Source organism: Lathamus discolor, chromosome 16 (assembly GCF_037157495.1).
Source record: "Lathamus discolor isolate bLatDis1 chromosome 16, bLatDis1.hap1, whole genome shotgun sequence".
Taxonomy (NCBI): Eukaryota; Metazoa; Chordata; class Aves; order Psittaciformes; family Psittacidae; genus Lathamus; species Lathamus discolor.
Window position 1 is genome coordinate 1,068,946 of NC_088899.1, and position 15,906 is coordinate 1,084,851.

Below are 15,906 nucleotides of genomic sequence, written 5' to 3' on the forward strand. Positions count from 1 at the left end.
ACTTCCTTGGAAAAAAGGAAGAGCTTTGAAGTGGCGAGACAGGAGGCGGGACAAAGGGAAAGAGAGGCCAAAATAAGAGATGGGGAGAACGATAGGGATGGAGGTCAGAAAGCCAGGGCTGGGCAGCAGGACAGAGAGATGGAAGGCACAAAGGCCCCTGGGCTGCAGGGCGGAGATGGAGCGACAAATGCCAGCAAGGGAAAAGGGAGGGGGGTTCCTGGAGGCGCTGAGAGCAGAAGAGGGTGACCTGGCCCCAAGGGCCCGGCACTCAACACAGCTCCGCCTCTCCGTCCTGCCAGGGAAACTGTTCAGCTCAGGCCCTTCTTTCTCGGCCTCTCCGTGCTCTCCCCCTTTGTTAGAAAAGGGAGAAGTTTTACGATAAAGTAATCATATAAAATAGTAGAAATGATTATATCTGAAAAACCTAAAAATCAATAGAGAGGTTTTGTATATTAGAAGATGGTTGTAACTTCCCAGTTTTGTTTGCAGTTTTGTATCATGGTTACTCTATAATAAATGATACAGTGGTAGTCTTAGTAGCAAAAACTAACATAACCACATATGGTGAAGGGTGTATGGTGCATTTGGAGAAGTGTGTATTGTGAAACTCTACCCAAGCAGAACCTACACATAGCAGAGGCAGCCAAGGGAAAATAAGAGGATGCTGGCGTCCACACAAAGGTTGGGACATGTCCAAAGAACGAAAAGGTGAAAAGGACAAGACGAGGAAGACTCCTTACTTCCTCAGGACGACCACCAGAGGGGTGCAAGCGCACCTCTTCTGTGCAAGCGCAGAAGAGGCTGATATCCTAATAGACTGATGCGGTAATCCCTGGTGCATATGTGTTAGTTACTGATGTAATCCGTGTTGAATACGTATTAGTTACGAAATTTTTAGTGTATAAATTGCGAACGCGATGTGATGAGGTCAAAGCCAGATTTGGGCGGGTGCCCCTGGTTTCCCAGCGCGGCAATAAAGCACCTCATATAACCACTGCGGTGCTTGTGTGTTTGTTCTTACGCCAACACCTTCCTCCCGGGCAGGCCCAGGGCCAGCTGCAGCGCGCAGGGCGCAGGCCGGGCTGGGGCAGCTCGGGGGGCTCTGGCAGCCGCGGTGCCCGGTGCCTGTGCCCACAGCGGGGCTGTCTCCATCTCCCCAGGGGCTCGCTCCCCTCAGCGCTGGCCCCGGCCCTCCCCTGAGCGGGGCCGCAGCCCCAGCACCAAGATGGCCGCCGGCAGCCCCTGCCCTGGCACCGCAGCTCCCAGCGTGGCCCGGGGCGCTCCTCCTGCTGCCAGGCCCTGCCGGGGCAGCGTCCCCTGGGCACAGGGCAGAGGGAGCAGGAGGAGGAGAGCGCGGGGAGGAGAAGGGCAGGAGCGAGCCCGAGAGGCTGAGGAGCAGCAGCGTGGGGCGGGGGGAGGAGGTGCAGAGGGACAGAGCAGCGATGGCCTCCAGGGTGCAAGAGCCAAAGGGGCGTTGAGCAGGACGGAGTCCAGAGGGAAGCAGGGCCAGGCCAGGAGGGGATCCATGGGGAGCAGGGGGGCAGGCTGCAGGACAGAGCTCTCTGCAGCATCCTCAGGAGGGGACACGGGGAGGGGAGGGAGCTGCTGATCTCCCTGGGAGCCAGGGCAGGCTCGCACTTGACGTTAGGGAGCATTTCTCTACAGAGAGGGTGCTCAAACATTGGCACAAGCTTCCTGGTGTGCCAGGCCTGTGGGTGCTGAAGAGGCGTATGGACAATGCCAAGAAGGACTCTGCCCTTAAGAACGTGCCAGAACTTCTGGCGAGCTCTGAATCGGGCAGGCAGTTGCACTACAGGAGTGTTGTGGGCCCCTTTCAGCCGAGCTCTGCTCTGCTCTGCTGTTCATGGCCCGTGCTGGGTGCTGCACCTCGAAAACCCCTGGCACCTCAAACCACCTGCACCTCAGGGCCCTTCCCCGAGAACCTCAGCCCCAGCTTCCTGCTCTACCCCCTGCACCCTGAAACCCCCAGAACCCCAAACCCCCAAAACCACTGCTGGGACCCCCAGAACACCTCATGGGACCCGCTCCAACCACCTCTGCCCCCAAACACCCTCCCTGCACTCCCAAAGCAACCTGGGATTCCCAAACCCAGCTGGCTGCCAGGAAACCCCCTGCTCCCTGAGGGTCCTGGTTTTATTCCCTTAGAAAAACAGAGGGATTTGTGCCTGCTGTGTCATTGCCTACTTGTGGGGCCCTGCAGGTTCTCTTCATCTCCCTCTTGCCCTCACCGAGAGTGCTGGCCTCAGGTGCCAAACATAAAGGTCACAGAACCGCTGCATCCTTCTGTTTTCCTGCCTCTTGCAGCTGAACAGCCACAATGACAACAAAATATCTACCTTATCAGATACAGCCTGTCAAAACCGTACTTTGCTGTGGCTCATAGTCATGAGCGGGAATCAACTCTCAGCCAGGTGCATCCATTACAGATGTCAGCATCTGCAACATCCAGGTCAAGGCCTTGGTACCGGAGCTCTTCCAGGATCCCCACATGGGTCCCTAGGAGGGGAACTTTGATTAGTCCAAGTGAAAGGACACAGATGCAGAATGCAGATGGAGTTTTAGGTGGCTAATTGTCATGGTTTAAACTGATCCACACAGGTCATCCACTCACACACACACACACCCCCCCCCGACCCTCCCTGCTCCCAGATGGATGGGGGGGAGAATCAAGAGAATGTAACTCCCACGGGTTGAGATAAGAACAGCCCAGTAGCTAAGGTATAACACAAATCACTGCTGATACCACCAATGATAATATTGATAAGAGAAAATAACAAGAGAATACGATACCACCACCAAACAAGTTTGACCCCTCCCAAAGAGAGACCATGCCCTTCCGGGTATTTCTCAGTTACATCCTGGGCATGATGTGCTGTGGTATGGAATACCTCTTTGGTCAGTTTGGGTCAGGTGTCCTGTCTCTGCTTCCTCCCGGCCTCCCCTCATCCCCAGCAGAGCAGGAGACGCACAAAGTCCTTGGCCAGAATAAACATTACTTAACAATAACTAAAAAGAATCAGTGTTATCAGCTCTCTGCCCAGGCTGGAAGTCAAAACACAGAGCTTGCACCAGTTACTAAGAAGGAGCGAAGTGGCTCCTGGTAAACCCAGGACACTAATCAAGGGTGCATTGCCATGTTGGTGGGATTGTTCCTGTGCTTGCTATGTGCAGGTTACGCATAGCAACAGCTTTCTGTCTTTGGCAGCTTCAAGTGTGGGAGCAGGGGCTGGATGTTTGCCCTCTGAGAGCTGTTCTCCAGCACACCCGAAAGCTCTCAGCAGAGGCGCAATACACAGATGGAGTTGTAGGTGGTTAGTCCATGGTGGATTGCCATGTTGGTGGCACCATTCCAGAGCCCACCATTTGCAGGTGATGCCCAGCACCGGCTTTCTGTCCTGCAACCTTCGGCATGGGAGCAGGGGTTGGAAGTTTTCACTGTTGGAGTTGGGCTCTGGGGAGACTGAGAGAGCTCCTCAGAGAGGGGTAACGCAATTCATTGCAGCCTCCTTAAGGACAGTCCCTGTGCCTTTTAATATGGCCATTTTAATGTGTTGTAGCAAAAGGCACAAGCAAGGTGACATTTCAGAGCCGGTCATACTCAGGCACAGCCTGTGTTTGTCTTCCTTGGCCATTGCTACTTAGTACCTGGAATCCCCAAAAGAGGGCACTGACTGGCCAGCGAGCAGGGCAAGGTTTGGTTTTCCTTCGATCTCCTTCAAAATTTGTCTTTTCACAGCCCTGCAGCCAGTGGTCAGAAACCTGCGTGCATCCCTGATATAAAGACTGAGTTTCAGGTGTTGCATATCAGACTCTGTTGCTTTTCTTATGGTAGGCTGGAACGTTTTGCTTGCCTGTGTCATGGCCAGCGTCTCAAAGTGGAAGAGACTCATAACCCCCGCATCTGCTTGGGTGTGATTGCCCTGCTCTGCTCAGGAGTAGATACCTGATAGTCTACTGAGGATTTATTATATGTCAATAAAGAGTTTGGTTTAATGGATTACCCAGGAGCTGCTATGTGAATTCTTTATAAAGCTCCAGCTTTGCACTAGAAACACAGACCTCTGACGACGAGGCTGTCAGAGTGCTTAGAAGAAAAGAGGTAGTCTGAGAGACAGAAAAAGAAAGCAAAGAGCAAAGATATTCAAACATATATTACAGTACATTCAGATTAGGAAAGGCTTTACTTTGCAAGCAGTATGAAAGGCTTTCTTTCCTTTACAGTCCTTGCTGTTCTTTTACTGGTGCACAGCTCTCAAGCAGTCTACGTTCAGGAGAGTTTTCTGCTCTTTAGTTTGTTGGTGTTGCACGTTCAATGAAGTACTGATACCATGTGAGGTGGTGTGGTTACAGCAGGAATCTTAAGTAATAGACCTGAGGTTTTTCTTTGCTCTGGCTTGATACCCAACCTAATGTCCCTGTGGTTCTGTTTTTTCTTTCTATGAAGTGCTTTGGGCATTACTAACATGTCACTGGCTTTTGGGACCCCGGCTGGTAGGGTTCCTTCAGTCCATGACTTGGGGCTCCATCTGTCATGAGTGTCTCTGGGCAGGAAGGATGGATGGTGTGTGGTGGTGGACTCTTGGATGCTGAAGCTGATTGCGATGCCATTACCGCTGCCCTTGTCCAGTTTGATCAAAGTTCCTGCTTCCTTGATGTGGTTGGTGATCAAAAGGGAGTCAGGTTCAAATGCTCAAATACGGAGCAGCGGAGATGGGTGCCATGAGGTATCAGCGCAGTGGTGGGTGTATGGCTGCCGTGGAAGGGTGAGCGAGTGCTGCTGATCTCTCCTTAGCACTGTTGTGGTTGTGATTGGCACTTGTTGTCTGAGCTTCAGCCACCGCCCAGCAGAGAGAGCAGGCAAGGTAGAGAGCGGCTTCATTTCCTGTGTCTCTAAAGCATCTATGCTAAAAGGGCAGAGGTACCCTTTTTGGTGCATGAAATGTCTCTGGGCCAGTCACAGTGGGATGCTTTTGGCACTCCTTCCCAGCCAGGCTTATTTGAGTTGGGATGCCCCTGTCACTGCAGAAATGCAAATAGATTGTGACCCTGGATGGTATTAGGGTACACTACTGGGGTGTCTAATAGGGCCTTATACTTCTGTGGCTCTGATGTGCCAGGCCATCTAATCCATACAGTCCTGTAACCATGGTTGTCCCTGCCCTCCACGTGATTGTTGACCTGGTCATAGGATGCTGTATTTGGTCCTTGTAAAACCAGGTTCGAATTCATTCCTCTAGGATGAGGTGTAAGGTCAGCCCTCCCACTCTGTCTTTGAAGCTGTCCAGTGGAGTCTGGAGCAATGTCTCTTGTGGAAGAACCCTCATTTGTGCTTGTTTTGCCTTGCAGCTCATGTACCCATGGCTCTCAGACTGGGGCAGGCTTTCCAAAGCACTTCCTCATGTCCTTTCTGTGGCCTCGCGGGTAAAACCATAGGGTAGCCCGTTGGACTGTATCTTCTCTATCCTCCCTCTTGAAAGGAAGGATGCTTCCTGTCAGTAGTGGAGATGTTGGGGTGTACATGTGGGGAATAGGATCTCTCTTGCTGTTGCTGCTGGAAGTCCTGGAACAGTTTCTCAGCTCGTTAATTCAGCTTTTCCATAGCCGAGATGTGAGACCTCTGGGAGGAAGAGAGTTTTTCTTCCTATTGCTGGAGTTGGCAAGGGAATTCATTCCCCACTGTTGCCTCTCCATGTCTCCAGTATTTCCAGTGCGTTGGCATATGACGACGGTGTACTTCATACCAATTTCTGCTACATGAGTTGTGTGTAGTGGGCCCCAGTGCCTGTCACTGGGATTGTAGTAACTGCAGTGCCTGTTGGTGCAATTGGAGAAGCTGCAGCGCCTGTGACTGGAGTTGCAGTATGTGCAGTGCCTGCGGGTGGTGCAGCCCCAGCAAGAGACACCAGTTGCAGTGACTGTGGCTGTGGCTGGAGCAGCTGCAGCGTCTGTCGCTGGGGCTGGAGTTGCTGCTGTCTCTGTTGTGTTGCCATGAGATCCAGAGACATCGTTTTCCCCTTGAGGGTACTGGATGGGCTGTGCAGGGCTCGGTAGGCACGGGCCAGCACCCAGCAGGTTGCGGTGTTTTGTCCTCTCTGGTGGTGCCAGGAGCACAGCACAATGTGGAGCATTATTTCAGCTGCCAGAGGGGACTCTAAACTGCAGGTACTAATGCCCATGGGTGCAGTGGGGCAGAGAAGTGAACAATCTTGGTTGTGCAGTGTGCAAGTGGTCAGGGTTGTGCAGTTCTAATGGCACGGTTGCTTCTAGGAGCACAAAGTCCAGTTTTGCCCAGAGTAGCCATCGCTTGGAGCTTGCCAAGAGGCTGTGCTGCAGCAGCTGGGCAGCACCGGGCCCGGGTGGCAAAGGGACTCTGCAGTCACCATTGCAAAGGTTTCAGTTCCTTGTTGTGGGGTTGGGGTTGTGCCTGCTCAGTCAGGGGGATGGTGTCACCTCTGCTTGGGAGCACAGCAGGTGGTGAGATGGCGGCCGGGCAGTGCCACCCGCTCCAGCGGGCCTGCCTGCTGTGCGCTGGTGCCCACAGCCGTGCTGTGCCTGGGTGTGCTCCCCTGGCACAGCGTGTCCTAGCGCTTGCTCAGCCGGCGCAGCTCCATCTTCCTCCTCTTCCTGGGTGGGGAATGGTCCTGCTGGGAGCACTCTTGCTGGCTGCGGGTGCGGGCTGGCACAGGGCGCTTGGCCGGGCTGCTGCCCGCCTCCGGCAGTGTGGGCACCCCCGGCAGGAGACAAGGCCCAGGGGCAGCTGCAGTGGGCTCAGAACTACCCTGGGCTGCCTGTTCAGTGCCTCCTGCAGCCGTGTTTGTGTGGTGGGTGGTGCTGGGGCAGCCTGGGCCTGGGGACTCGGCACTGTCAATGGCTCTGGAAGCACCCTGGGCTCCATGGTCAGTGCCTGCTGCCCCAGTGCGTGTTTGTGTGGGGGAAGGTGCTGGGCGGCCGCCGTGGCGCTGAAGATTGGGCACTGGCACTCGCCTTAAAGCACCCTGGGCTGCCTGTGCCTTGCCTCCCGCAGCAGTGACTCACTGCAGGTTGGGGGTCGCTGGGGGGCAGCCCGGGCCGGGGCACTCCGCAGCTGCCGGCGGGTCAGAAGCACCCTGGGCTGCCAGCGGGGGCTCAGCAGGGGACGCTCCATGGGAGCTGCCAGCGGCTCCTTCCGGGGACTCTCGGCAGCTCTGTCCCCTTGAGGCTCTGCAGTGTCCTCGGAGCTCTGGGCAGAGCTGTGCAGAGAGCTCTCCTCTGCAGTGCCGGAGGGGCTCGGGGGTGGCCGGGGGGGGAGGTCTGCTGAGCCCCTGCCCTGCTCCCGCTCTGTGTCCTGCAAGGGGGAGGCCGGCGCCCCCCAGAAGGGGTCGGCAGCCCCCAGCATCGGTGTCTCGGAGCAGCCCTTGCTCCTCCTGATGTGCGCCCAGAGCTGCAGCAGGTCAGGAGCCCGGCTGGAGGAGTGGGCGCTGGCAGGGCCGTCGGGGCGATCGCGGGAGGCGGCATCGCTGTCCTCCATCTCCGTAGGGCAGGCGTCCTCTGCCCTGCACAGCAAAAGGAGGGGGAGCACGAGAGGGAGCTGGCTGGGATGGGGACACTGGGGACACCGGGGACACCGGGGGCACCGGGGACAGCCCCCAGCCCCACCAGCACCGATGGCTCTTTGTGGGAGCCGCCCTCCGCCACGGACTTGGACAGTTCGGGAGCTCGTGAAGCGCCCGTGCATCAGAGCTGGGCCCGTCGGTGCTCCCGGGGGTGTCGTCGACGTCGGGGAGCTGCGCCAGCACCGCCAGGTCCAGCGGGCAGTTGCCGTTGGCCACACGCTCCAAGAAGGCGCAGAACTCCTCAAGGAAGGCGGTGATGGTGAGGCTGTTGGGGCAATGGGAGGCACTGGGGAAAGTGTCCTCATTGTCCCCCAGCCCAGCGCCCCTGCCGCCCCCTGCACAACGTACTCGGAGAGTTCCGGAACCCCAGGAGGGAGGCGGCCCGGTCGGGGACGTGCGGGACGGGGCCATCCCTGCGCGCTGCATCCGGCTGGTGGGGCCTGGCGGAGGGGATGGTGTCCTCCATGGCTGCGTGGTCCTCGGTGGAGGCCGCCTCCTGCCCATGGGCGCAGGGGACTTGTGCCGCGGCGAGGAGCGGCAGCGCAGAGGGGAGCTGCAGCCGCTGCCCCGGGGACCCGAAGGGGCCCTGGCAGCCCCTGCGCCAGCTGCTGGGGGCCAGGCTGGTCCTGGGCAGGCCCCAAGGGCAGCGGCAGCCCCGGGACGGGGGGTAGGTCACGAGTAGCAGTGCTTTTCAGCATGGCCAGAGCGCTGGGGCTCAGACCAGACACTTGCAATGGCGCTGGCAGGTGGAGGGGAAACCTCTGTGTTGGGAGACGCAGAGAGAGGTGCTGGGGTGCGAAAGTGGCTGCTGGGGTTACCTGGGGGCAGGAGCACCGGGAGGAGTGGGAGCTGCTGCTGTACCTGCCATGACCGTGGGTCAGTGTCAGGTGGGCTTGGGCCGACGGCCCCTCTCCAACAGGATCCACCCAAGGTTCCACCGGTGGTGGCTGCCGAGCAGCCGTGCACCAATGGACCCCATCGGCTTCCCCTCGCTGATGATTCCCTGTCCTAAACGATGGTTTCCCATACCCACGATGATTTCCCATCCCAGTGATCTTTGTCGGGGAGGTGAATTTGGCATCCAAGGGGGCCAGCCCCGCTGTCCCTGCAATGGTGACGTGTGTGCTTCCCAGTCTTCCCAGTGGTGGCGGTGGGAAGTGGGCTTGAGGCACTTTTGGATTGTCTTCAGACCTCTGTGGTGTGGGCCAGAGCTCAGTCTTGGTCTCACTGTCAGGGAAGATTGACCCTCCCTGGGTGGCATCTTTGCTGGCTCTTGTTACCCTGTCACTGGCTTTTGGGACCCCGGCTCATGGGACCCATTGTGCATGTTATGAAACTTCCCTGCCCTCTAACTGTTAGGTCAAGCAGTCTTGAAAATATCAACTTGCAGATCACAGAATCACAGAATCACAGAATCATAGAATAGTCAGGGTTGGAAAGGACCTCAAGATCATCCAGTTCCAACCCCTCTGCCATGGGCAGGGACACCTCACACTAAACCATCCCACCCAAGGCTTCATCCAACCTGGCTTTGAACACCACCAGGGGTGGAGCATTCACAGCTTCCCTGTTTCAGTTTTAACCCATTACCCCTTATCCTGTCACTACAGTCCCTGACAAAGAGTCCCTCCCCAGCATCCTTGTGGCACCCTTCAGACACTGGAAGCTGCTCTGAGGTCTCCACGCAGCCTTCTCTTCTCCAGGCTGAACAGCCCCAACTTCCTCAGCCTGTCTTCATACGGGAGGTGCTCCAGCCCCTGATCATCCTCGTGGCCTCCTCTGGACTTGTTCCAGCAGTTCCATGTCCTTTTTATGTTGAGGACACCAGAACTGCACACAATGCTCCAGGTGAGGTCTCCCAAGAGCAGAGTAGAGGGGCAGGATCACCTCCTTCGCCCTGCTGGTCACGCTCCTTTTGATGCAGCCCAGGATACGGTTGGTTTCTGGGCTGCGAGCGCACACTGCAGCCGGCCCATGTTCATTTTCTCATCGACCAGCACCCCCAAATCCTTCTCTGCAGGGCTGCTCTGAATCTCTTCTCTGCCCAACCTGTAGCTGTGCCTGGGATTGCTCCGACCCAGGTGCAGGACCTTGCACTTGTCATGGTTGAACTTCATAAGGTTGGCATCAACCCACCTCACAAGCGTGTCGAGGTCCCTCTGGATGGCATCCCTTCCCTCCAGCATATCAACCGGACCACACAGCTTGGTGTCATTGGCAAACTCGATGAGGGCGCACTCAATCCCACTGTCCATGTCAGCGATGAAGATGTTAAACAAGACCGGTCCCAACACCGATCCCTGAGGGACACCACTCGTTATCAGTTTCCAGCCGGACACTGAGGCATTGACCAGAACTCTTTGTGTGCGGCCATCCAGCCAGTTCTTTATCCACCGAGTGGTCCATCCATCAAATTGATATCTCTCCGATTTACAAAGAAGGATGTTGTGTGAGACAGTGTCAAACGCTTTGCACAAGTCCAGGTAGATGACATCAACTGCTTTACCCTTGTCCATCAATTCTGTAGCCCCATCATAGAAGGCCACCAAACTGGTCAGGCAGGATTTCCCTTAGAGAAGCCATGCTGGCTGTCACCAAGCACCTTGTTGATTTTCATGTGCCTTAGCATGCCTTCCAGGAGAATGTGCTCCAAGATTTTGCCAGGCACAGAGATGAGAGTGACTGGTCTGTAATTCCCTGAGTCATCCATTTTCCCCTTCTTGAAAATGGGGGTTATATTTCCCTTTTTCCACTTTTTCTAACGTTATGTAGGATGCTATACCTTGATCTGACACCCAGTTCTGGGCAGCGATTTGAAGCGTAACATCTGTCTAGATAAAAGTCCCTTTGCCCTGACACCTCTGGTGTTATTGCCCCATCCAGGTGGTCATTTTGGAGAGGCGCAATAGCGCAGGGAAGGTGGCCTTTAAAACCCTGGAGGAGGCCTGGCGAGGCAGCAAAGAGGACAACTTCATCCTCCTGGATCTTCTGGACCAGCTGAGGACAGACCCCAACCTCCTCTCCTCAGAGACTGTTCTGGCAGACTTGAACGATGAGCTGGCTCCCGTAAGTGCACGGCCTTTCCAGATGCCTAACAACCGTGTTGCCCTTTTCCATGGTCCCCTGATGGTCATTCACTGACTTTATTTAAACTTGAACATACCAAAGCAAGACTCTTGCAGGTTTTCCTGCTCTCCTGGAAGGAAGGAAGCCTGTGGGGTGTCACGATTGTCCCATGATCCTGGGCCAATTGAGCCCAGCATTCTGTTTCAGGAGCTTTTTCCTTTAACCTTCCTAAACAGATGTTCCTTATCCGATGGTTCTACTCCACACTGGACTACCTCTCAGACTGCTGGGATAGTTTGTTCCACAGTAACTGGTATGGACTGGGTGTTAACTCTCAACAGGGAGTGGGATTGTGGTTATCTGGTTCAGCGTCATAGGAGAAGCAGGTTCCTAGTCACAGAAAGAGAAAACACATCAAAACACCCAGGGACCTGTATTCTTGAGACGTAGCTGAAGAGCAGTGATGCTACAGTGACATCAGGTTCTGCCTTGAGTGCTGGGTACTTCAGCCTCAAGGCCGAGTGAGCACAGACATGATGCATCTGTTGTTTTCACCACTTCCCTGTCACCTTCTTTAAAATGGATCCATTTTGATCCTCCTTTGGGGTGGGAGCAGGACAGAGCTCAAAATCTTGCTTGTCTTTAAGACCCCAGGAAAGAAGCCAAGGCTCTGGGGGAAACTGCACAGTATTACTTGGGGTAGAGAGGAACTGAAGTTCAAGCAGAAACTGTGCCACTCGCAGACCTGATTGCTGTTTGCACATCTTCCCCTCAGGCGAGAAATGATGCCGCTGCTGTCGCTGCTCTTCTCTGCGCTCTTCATCCTCTTTGGCACTGTTATTGTTCAGGCTTTCAGGTGAGTGCCCACCAAGAGGCCCTCAGGGATCTTAGAGTCCAGCCACGAGCAGCTCAGTCTGACCTGGTGCCTTAAACACACTCACGATCATCTTCCTTTGCAGCGATTCCAGCGACACAAGGGACAGTCCTCCCTCAGAGAAAGAAGAAACCACAGCAAAGACTGAGAAGAATGATGCGAGCTTCAGCAAAGAGAGTAACAGGTTCCCTCCCTAATTTCTCCACAACTGTTTTCTGCCCATGCCAACGAGGACAGGGCTGCTCAAACTCAGTTATTAAGCAATTCCCACCACATTTGCCCAGCCAAGATCCTTAGGGTAAGGGCAAAGGTCTGCCTGACTTGTTGAGGATCCAAGTCTGGATCTGTTGCCCTGATTAAACTGGCCTTATCTACAGGGCTTATCAGGGACCACTCAGCACAATGGGGTGGGTTCATGGTTTCTCTGTCCTTGGTTCCCCATGGTCCCTCGTTCCCCTTTCACTCAGTGACTATTTCTTTGCAGCAGGATTCCCAAAAAGGGCTTTGTGGAGGTGACGGAGCTGACGGACATCAACTACAACAGTAACTTGGTTCGGCTCAGGCCGGGCCACATGAATGTGGTCTTGATCCTGTCCAACTCAACCAAAACTGCCCTCCTTCAGAAGTTTGCCCTGGAAGTCTACACGTTCACAGGGTAGGCTGGGGCCCTTGCCCAGGTTTCTGCTACTGTTCTAATACCTTGCCTAAGGCCACTCTGATGCCATGGCAGGAGTGGTGTCAGCTCACTTGCCAGGAGGGAGCTTGGTGGTGGCTGTGCTCATCAGTGGCCTCAAGCCAAGGAAAACCAAGTGGCCTTTCTGGCCTGTACTCGGCAAAGGTGACCGGACAGGTCTGGCACTGCCACCACCTTGGCCATACCCATGTTTCAATGAATGGAGAGCATGAGAGTGCCACACACCAGGCAGTTGTGAGCTGTGCGGAGCCAGGGTGGAAAAAGAGCTGCAGCACCACAGCCCTGCGCCTGCCCTTGGTGACCAAAGATGTCCCTGTTACCTGTCCAGCAGGAATGTGGCCTGACTCAGGAGATGTGCTAATCCCTCTGCTCTGAGTGACTGGGGTGGTCAGTGCCTGGCCCTCCCTACCCCTGCTGTGCTGCCTGTAGGTCTTGTTCATACCCCTCTATTGTCCCCTTGCCGAGCTGCCCCTGCCCAAGGGGTGACAGCGCCGTGTCCCTGCCAGGGGCTGCTGCTGCCGGGGCAGCCGTGCGGGGGTGCTGTCCCCACGCTGTTGTGTTGTGCATGCACCGTGCAGGACTCGGGCACTCACCCCGAGGGGTCACAGTGACTTGGTGCCTGTTGCCATTGATGATGGAGGGGTCCATGTGTGCAGTGCTGGGGGGTGGGAGCCTCCCATGGTGCATAGCCCCCCGAGGGCTGTGTCTCTGTTCTGAAGCTGTGTGCAAAGGTGGGTGCTGGCTCTTGAGGCTGTTCTGTGTTTTCATGTTGTGTTTGGCCCAGGAGGGCGAGTGTTGTAGCTCCTGTGCTGCATGGGGGGAGCAGGTTTGGGGGCTGCACCCTGGAAGCTGGGGGCAGTTGGGCTGCCTGCAACCATAGAGAGCAGTGTGGCTGGGGGGCTGCCTGCAAGCTGCCCCCCCAGGAGGCACCCTGTGTGTCCCCAGGCGTCCCTGCTCTGCCACGTTGGATGGGCAGCTGTGGCTGTTCCCAGGAGGCTGATAAGATGGCGCAATGGGGCTGAGGAGCTGCCCCCCCAGGCATGGGACACTCACCAGATGCTGGCCAGGGGAGGGTCAACACCAAGGTCCTGGGGTGCTATAAGAGGGGTGAGTGGCCCGTCCATGCACTCTGACTGCTGCAGCCATGCTGGGTGCTCTGTGTCTCGCTGTGGTGCTGGGCTACGGTGGGTCTGGAGCGCAGCAGGGGATGGGGTGGGGGGCTCGGGACCCCGGCAGCCGCTGTGGCCCTGGGCAGGGGGTGCAGGCGGCCGCTGAGCTCCCTTTGCCGGTTTCACCCAGCCTATGGATGCGGGCAGGCGGCCGTGCCAGCGCTGCATCGCCCCCGCGTGGTGGGTGGTGAAGATGCTGTGCCCCACAGCTGGCCGTGGCAGGTAAGGGGGGATGCAGGGATGGGGATGGGGATGGGAAACGGGACATTCCCGCACTGATGCTGTGCCTCCGCTGCCACAGATCTCACTGCAGTACAGCCGCCTTGGGGAGTGGTACCACACATGCGGCGGGACCCTGATTGAAACGAACTGGGTGCTGACGGCTGCCCACTGCATCAGGTGGGTGCTGGGGTGTAAGAAAGGGGTCCATGCAGGGGGGACAAGATGTCTATGGAGACTGACACCTCTGTTTCCCCCCCTGGAAGCTCTACCCTGACGTACCGCGTGGTGCTGGGCAAGCAGGTCCTGTTGGATGAGGAAGAGCTGGGCTCGGTGGCTGTGGGTGTGGAGAAGATCATCGTGCACGAGAAATGGGACTCTTACCTCATCGTGTATGGGATGGGATGAGTCAGGGATGGATGGGGGGGGGGGCATTATGGCTGGGTCCCCCTTCCCTATGGACCTGATCTTCCTGTCCCCACGCCTTGGCTCTCCCCATAGCAATGACATCGCCCTGATCAAGCTGGCAGAGAAGGTGCAGGAGAGTGAGACCATCCAGGTGGCCTGCCTGCCGCCCGCCGGGCAGATACTGGAGAACAACTACCCCTGCTATGTGACTGGCTGGGGCCGGCTCTGGAGTAAGTGGGGGTCCGTGGGGAGGAGTCAGTGGGGTCCACTGTGGGTGCAGGGTGTGATGTGTGCCTATTGTGGCAGCAAATGGGCCCCTGGCTGACGTCCTGCAGCAGGCACTGCTGCCCGTGGTGGACTATGAGACCTGCTCCCAGTGGAGGTGGTGGGGCAGTTACGTGCTCCCCAGCATGGTGTGTGCCGGCGGTGACGGTGTCGTCTCCGGCTGCAACGTGAGTGTTGGGCAGGGGGTGGTAACGGTGGGTGCCGGACTGGTCTCTGCTCCCAGGGAACAAGGGCTGGCAGCGCGGGGCTGTGGACCCCATGGGAAGCCCTGGGAGCTGAGGGGCTGGAGGTGAGCGTCCGGAAGGGCGAGTACGGAGCTGTGTCCGTGGGGACAGGGGGACTCCGGAGGCCCCCTGAACTGCCCGTTCGAGGGGCACTGGGAGGTGGCCGGAATCGTCAGCTTTGGCTCGGCGCTGGGCTGCAACACGCTGAGGAAGCCGACGGTGTTCACCCGCGTGTCCGCCTACATCGACTGGATCAACAAGGTGGGTGCCGCATGCTCTGCCCCCACCGAGGGGCTGCCCCTGCCCAGCGCCGGGGCTCGCTGCCACATCCCCTCTGTCTTGTCCTTGGCAGACAATAAGCAGCAACTGAAGATGCGGCGTGAGGGGCAGCGCGTCTCGAGCGTGATAAAGGCACAAGTGCTGAGCTGGTCTGGCTTGGTCTGGTTATTGAGCAGGGGGGAGCGGAGGACAGGCACCTGTGGCTGGGGATGCCGGGGTTTGCAGGGTCCCCACATCGCTCAGTGAGGGCCCTGGGGCAGGCTCAGGCTGCAGCTGTGGGGAGCAGGGGTGGGATCCATGCCCTTAGCACCAAGGGGCTCAAGGCTTTGCTGGTGGTTTGGGGGAGAGGGGCTGGGGTGTGGCTGGGGGCCCGTAAGGGAGCCAGTTGGCCCATGGGGAGCACTGAGGGATGCGGTAGCTCCAAAGTGCTTTAGGGGTCTTGGTTGTCCTTGGCAGTGGATCAGGCTGCCCAAAGAGGTGGTGAATGCCCCATCCCTGGCAGTGCTCAAGGCCACGTTGCACAGGGCTTGGAGCAAGCTGCTCCGGTGGAAGGGGTCCCTGCCCGTGGCAGGGGTTGGAGCTGGTTGAGCTTTAAGTTTCCTTCAACCCAAAGCATTCTCTCATGCTCTGGTTCTATGTCTCAGGGGACTTTGCTGGTCCTGGGCTACATGAGGACAGGTAAATATCAGTGGGGGTCTCAAGGGTTGGTCCTTGGGGGGCTGACTGGTCCAGGGAGGGGTTTGCAGGACCTGCGCCATGACCCAGGAGCTGAGTGTCTCACTGTGGGTCTCCTTCCACAGTGTCTGGAGGATCAAGGTGGGTGCTGGGTCTGGCAGTGTGGGGCTTGCACCCAGGCTGGGGGGTCCCCAGGAGCAGCCAGGGCTGCCCTGGGAGGGATGTGGGGGTTTGCAGTGGAAGGAGGCACCGTGCCAGTGGGAGCGGGTGTGCAGAGGCTGTGGATGGTGCTGTACCACGAGCCCCGAGCAGAGCTGCCCAGCAGCACTGCGGTGCTGCCACCACCTTGTCACAGGGCTGAGCCCAGTGGGAAGCTTCGTGGCAGAGGGTGATGGATGGG

The 15,906-nt window shown here is 57.2% G+C and overlaps 2 protein-coding genes across 2 annotated transcripts; both read left to right on the forward strand.

The window, feature by feature from the left end:
* The first annotated feature begins 8,479 nt into the window (after nucleotides 1-8,479).
* On the forward strand, nucleotides 8,480-12,212 carry LOC136022916 (dnaJ homolog subfamily C member 16-like). Its single transcript, XM_065696833.1, has 6 exons — nucleotides 8,480-8,500; nucleotides 10,497-10,679; nucleotides 10,916-10,992; nucleotides 11,455-11,535; nucleotides 11,639-11,737; nucleotides 12,038-12,212. The coding sequence occupies exons 1-6, from the start codon at nucleotides 8,480-8,482 to the stop codon at nucleotides 12,210-12,212; spliced, it is 636 nt and encodes a 211-aa protein (XP_065552905.1).
* Nucleotides 12,213-13,391: 1,179 nt separating this feature from the next.
* Nucleotides 13,392-14,937, forward strand: LOC136022755 (chymotrypsin-C-like). The gene is made up of 8 exons (XM_065696475.1): nucleotides 13,392-13,431; nucleotides 13,547-13,638; nucleotides 13,718-13,815; nucleotides 13,902-14,027; nucleotides 14,137-14,273; nucleotides 14,350-14,495; nucleotides 14,664-14,813; nucleotides 14,905-14,937. The coding sequence occupies exons 1-8, from the start codon at nucleotides 13,392-13,394 to the stop codon at nucleotides 14,920-14,922; spliced, it is 807 nt and encodes a 268-aa protein (XP_065552547.1). The 3' UTR covers nucleotides 14,923-14,937.
* Nucleotides 14,938-15,906: the final 969 nt, after the last annotated feature.